This window comes from Entelurus aequoreus, linkage group LG03 (assembly GCF_033978785.1).
Source record: "Entelurus aequoreus isolate RoL-2023_Sb linkage group LG03, RoL_Eaeq_v1.1, whole genome shotgun sequence".
NCBI lineage: Eukaryota > Metazoa > Chordata > Actinopteri > Syngnathiformes > Syngnathidae > Entelurus > Entelurus aequoreus.
Window position 1 is genome coordinate 4294540 of NC_084733.1, and position 5273 is coordinate 4299812.

Consider the following 5273-nt stretch of genomic DNA (forward strand, 5'->3'; position numbering starts at 1 on the left):
TCCACTATGGACTGGACTGTCACACTATTATGTTAGATCCACTATGGACTGGAGTCTCACAATATTATGTTAGATCCACTATGGACTGGACTCTCACACTATTATGTTAGATCCACTATGGACTGAACTCTAAACATATTATGCATTGATTGATTGATTGACCTGTTTATGTTTTTTTAATAGTGTTTTTACAATGTGTCAGCCACATTTGTGTGCGGGCCACAAATGGCCCCCAGGCCACACTTTGGACACCACGTCTCTAGAAGGTTCCGCAGCCTACTGGGTGTGTGAAGGAGTTAATAACCGCCACACAAGTTTGGAAAGTCCCAGCAGTGATGTTAGAAGCAATTAGGGAGTAAATTAATGACAGAGCAGCCAGCGGAGGGGAGGATAAAGAAGTAAACAACAAGCTCAAGCTATCATAAATAATTCATCAAGCCGTGTCTGACTTTTGTTTAACACTTTACTTACTTGAACTCTGCTTGGAAGCAGCAAACATGTCTGCTGCCTCGAGCAAGAAGCAGAAAAAAAAGGGAGTCACAAATAAAAAAATAAAAAAGAGGGGAGGGAGTAAAAGTCGTCAAAGTTGACGCCCAGCGGCGAGGCTCCTCCTGCGGGAGGATTATAAGGCAAATGTCGGGGCGGGCCAGCGGCACTGGGGAGTTGAAGGACCCGCAAAACACGCACTGCAGCACGGCCTCAACTTCCAAACAACCCGCCGGTTTGGTTGTTGTTGTTTTTTTTTTTTCTTCGCGCCCGGAACAACTTTTTCCCCCCCCAATCATGAGCACGGCTGTGGTGTCGCATTTTTTCGACTTTGAAGCGATGAACAAGGTAACTTTTATGTCTTTTTTCCCCAACAGTTAGCTGCCGGGCTAGCTAGCTAGCATGGTTAGCTTGTGTGGAGGAATGATGCCCTCGTTTTCTTTCCCCCCCTCATCGTTTTATAAACTCTTCTCACCTGTTCGTGCTCTTTACGCCTGTCCTGGACTGTGTTGTGGCGGCAGGAATGGAGTTTTTTTTTTTTTTTTTTTTACGTGTGTTTGAAAAGTTGAGTGCGGGCTAGTTAGCTTGTTTGGAGTGCGCCACTTTTTTTTTCTTTTTTTTTTAAGGCTGATCCCAAATCAGCCACATGCTCGCTAATCATTCACCAGATTTGTCTGGCATTAACCCTCCTTGGACAGATTAGCTGTCCAATATTTTGTCCTCCACAACAACAACAAAAATAACCACATTTAATTTCCCTCCTAATTGCAGCATATTCACAGTATTTTACATAAAAGTGCCACTTTTTTTTTGCGGCGAACGAGTGTCCAACTCTCATGTGCTCCATTTTACTCAGGCGGCTGCACATTCCCCCGCCAGGGCAAGCGGCCAAAGCAGCTGCCGCTCCGTTCTTTAGGCCTGCATCCGCTTGTCCGAGCCAGAAAAAGTCACACAGTAATTATTTGTGTCCTTTCGCAGAACAACAAGCTGCTGGGCTTCAACAACAACCCCATGACGGTCCCCAACGTGGCCATGCCCAGCCCCACCGGAGCCCTGCTGGACAGGAAGGCGGTGGGCTCCCCCTCGGCGGGAGGCGTGTACCAGCGGCGGCACTCGGTCAGCAGCGGCACCAAGTTCAGCCAGAACCAGTTCCTCAACAGTCTGAAGGCGGCCGAGCACTCGTTGCTGATCTCCGGGGCGAACAAGGAGAACCGCCTGCGGGACCGCTCCTTCTCAGAGACGGGCGAGCGGCTCCTCAACAAGTGCCTGGGCCCGGCCAGCCCCACGGGAAGCCAAGTGAACTCTAGCCGCTACAAGACGGAGCTGTGCCGGCCCTTCGAGGAGAACGGCGCCTGCAAATACGGCGACAAGTGTCAGTTCGCCCACGGCATCCACGAACTGCGCAGCCTGAGCCGCCACCCCAAGTACAAAACGGAGCTGTGCCGCACCTTCCACACCATCGGGTTCTGCCCGTACGGCCCCCGCTGCCACTTCATCCACAACGCAGAGGAGCGCCGCGGGCCCCCGCTCAAGTCGTCAATCTCCTCCTCCTCCTCCACCGGCGAGATGGAGCGTCCCCGGCTGCAGCACAGCTACAGCTTCGCCGGCTTCTCCAGCTCGGCGGCGCTCCGAGACAGCCCCACGTCCGTCACCCCGCCGCCCATGTTCTTCCCCGACGAGGTCTCCGACTGGCCCAGCAGTAACCCCTTCACCTACTCCAGCCAGGAGCTGGCCAACCTGTTCGGGCCCAGCTTGAGCAGCAACCCCACGGGCCCGGACCCCGGACACCCCACGCCCCCTTCCCCGACCGGCACGCCTTACTACTTCAGACCCATGTTGGAGTCCCCTCAGATGTTCGAGTCCCCGTCCAGCCCTCCCGATTCCCTCTCGGACCAGGAGGGCTACCAGAGCAGCTCCGGGGGCAGCCTGAGCGGCTCCGAGTCGCCCACGCTCGACACCACCCGCCGCCTGCCCATCTTCAGCCGCCTTTCCATCTCCGACGACTAGACTCTTTATCTTATTCTGTTTTTTTTTCTTTCTTTTTTTTGACACGAGGAGAACGGTGGCGCGCCCCCCTTTCTACCTCTCGCCAGGCGGCGTCGGCGCCGCGAGGCCGTAGCGAGTAGAGGGAAGCGTCAGCTAATCATTTCATCCCCGCTAATCTGCACACAGTTTATTTTGTTGACGAGTAGCCTGCCACGTGTCATAGTGCCAAAAACGACACCAAGAGAAAACGGACAAAAAAAAAAATCACGACAAATGACTTTTTTTTATTTTATTTTTTTGCAAAGTGCGCCTGTTTTTTGGGGGGTTATTTTTTTGGGGGGGTTTGTCATTTTTGCTTTCCAAAGTGGCCTTAGAAAAGAGAGGAGGCCCCGCCCCCCAACTTCCTGGAGGGAGTGGAGGCTCACGAACGACGACAACAAAAAAAAGTTATGAATAGTTTTTTAAAGTCACTTCAGAAAAAAAGTCATTAAAAAGTGCCTGGGGGGGCGGGGGCAGGGGGAGTTTTTGGGTGAATGGACTGTTTGTTTCCCCCGCCGCCGCCACCACCCCCCCAACCCACCCCACCCCACACCCACCACCCCAGTGTCTTATGTAATTGTGATCTGGGTGAGTCTGCAGGAAGGACTTTGAACTGGAAGTTGCCCCCCCCCCCCCCACAACCCCCCCTTATCTCTTTCATCCTGTTGCTGGTCACTGGCTCGTTTATTTTGTTTTCGGGAACTTACCTTTAAGTGGCCCCGTCCCCTTTTTCGCCCCATCCTCACCTGTGACTTGACAAGATTGGATCTCCAAGCTATTTTGGTTTTTGTGCCTCCCACTGCTTTTTTTTTGTTTTGTTTTGCTCTCTTCATTTGATAATTATTTTTTATTAATGTTATTACGGTTATTGTTGTTTAAAGAACTTTCCAGACCGGAGGTTTTTTTGCTTGTCACTGCTTATTTAACTTATCAGAACATATTTATTGGTGATCATATGCATTTTTTTTGTTTAATTTTTTTGTATTTATCTGGATAATGAACAATAGAATATATTTTCTTTTATGTTAAATTATGATCTTCCATATTAATCTAAAGATTGTGAAGACATTTTGTCAGTTTTCCTTTTTTGTTTTTCTTTTCGTTTTCACCACAGTTTAATATATTGTACTTAACGTTCTGCAACTACTCTTTTTTTTTTTTTTTTTGTCAAAATTAATTTAAAGCGAGAAACTGGGACAAAAAAAAAAAAATGCCTTTTTTTTTTTTTTGATTATTTATTTCACTTCCTGGTTCGTACTCCCTCGTAACTGCAATTACACGCGCCTCCCATCTGCCCAATGAGAGCGTAACAGTAGCTAGCTGTTAGCGACAACATATTCCAGGACTTTACCGCTTCTAGCTGGACGGTAGAAGTAACTTGGGTGCTTTTAAGAACTTTTGTTCTACCCAGTTTGCTGTGTGACCAAATGAAGGAAAAGTTCATTGGTGCACGTGCAAATTCCCCCCCCCCCCACCTTGACTATTAAAGTGCCTCTTTTCAATACATTCCAGGTAGCCGAGGCCTTTGGTGCCTTTTTATATTGGATGATGGAGGACTTTTTCTTCTTCTTTTCCCCCCACATTTGGTAGAAGGGGGTGAGCAGATTTTTGATTTTTTTTTGGGACACAAAGAAAGTAAAATAGAAACTGTTGAATGTATTTTTTCCAGCCATGTTTGTTCACTACAGTCCTTTCTGTGAGTTTATATGAGAGCCTGTTTGTTTTTTCCCCCTCTTTTTGTAAGTATTGATTGCAGTTAAGTCAATAAACCCTGTATTTTTGGAAAAGTTAAAAGATTGTGTGAGTTTGACCTACTTTGGCTGGATAGGGGTTGGCCTACAACATGGATGTCAGAGTGGTTTTCATTGAGGGCCACACGGCCCCACCGTTTGTAACCGTGAATGTATGAATTTGCCTGTGGATTTCATTATTAATTATATCATTTATTTTAAGTCAACTGTCTATTTTACAGTTAAAAACTTTACATTTACAAAGTTTGACTGTAAAATAGTGTTTTTTTTGTTTTACAAAGTTTTACTGTAAAATAGTGTTTTTTTGACAAAATGTTACTGTAAAAAAACACTATTTTTACAGTAATAGTACAATGTTGTAAAAAAAAATCCACTATTTTATAGTAACATTTTGTAAAAAAAAAAAAAGACTATTTGTAAAATTTAGTAAAAAATGTTTAACATTTTACTGTAAAATAGTCTATTTTACAGTAAAATTTTGTAGGTTTTTTTTAACAAAATGTTACTGTAAAATAGTGTTTTTGTTTTACAAAGTTTTACTGTAAAAAATAGTGTTTTTTACGGTAAACTGTTGTAAAAAAATGTTCAGTTTATTTTACAGTAACATTTTGTAGGTTTTTTTAACAAAATGTTACTGTAAAATAGTGTTTGTTTTACTGTAAAAAATAGTGTTTTTTACAGTAAACTGTTGTAAAAAAAATTTCAGCTTATTTTACAGTAACATTTTGTAAAGTTTTTTTTTGACAAAATGTTATTGTAAAATAGTGTTTTTGTTTTACTGTAAAATGTAGTGGGGGTTTTTAAACACATTTTTACTGTAAAAAAAAATAGTGTTTTTAACAGTACAATTTTGTAAAAAAAAAAAAAAGCCACTATTTTATAGAAACATTTTGTAAAAAAAAAACACTTTACTGTAAACTGTTGTAAACTTTTTTTACATTTTACTGTAAAATTGTTTATTTTACAGTAAAATTTGGTAGTTTTTTTTAAACAAAATGTTACTGTAAAATA

At 43.8% G+C, this 5273-nt stretch overlaps 1 protein-coding gene across 1 annotated transcript; it reads left to right on the forward strand.

Moving 5' to 3' along the window:
- Nucleotides 1-591: 591 nt before the first annotated feature.
- zfp36l1a (zinc finger protein 36, C3H type-like 1a) lies at nt 592-4305 on the forward strand. The gene is made up of 2 exons (XM_062040975.1): nt 592-834; nt 1465-4305. The coding sequence occupies exons 1-2, from the start codon at nt 634-636 to the stop codon at nt 2491-2493; spliced, it is 1230 nt and encodes a 409-aa protein (XP_061896959.1). The 5' UTR covers nt 592-633; the 3' UTR covers nt 2494-4305.
- The last annotated feature ends 968 nt before the right edge of the window (nt 4306-5273 follow it).

Coding starts and splice junctions, on each gene's coding strand:
- zfp36l1a (XM_062040975.1), top strand. CDS start 634: ATGTCGGGGCGGGCCAGCGGCACTGGGGAGTTGAAGGACCCGCAAAAC. Junction 835..1,464: donor ACTTTGAAGCGATGAACAAG/GTAACTTTTATG, acceptor GTCCTTTCGCAG/AACAACAAGCTGCTGGGCTT.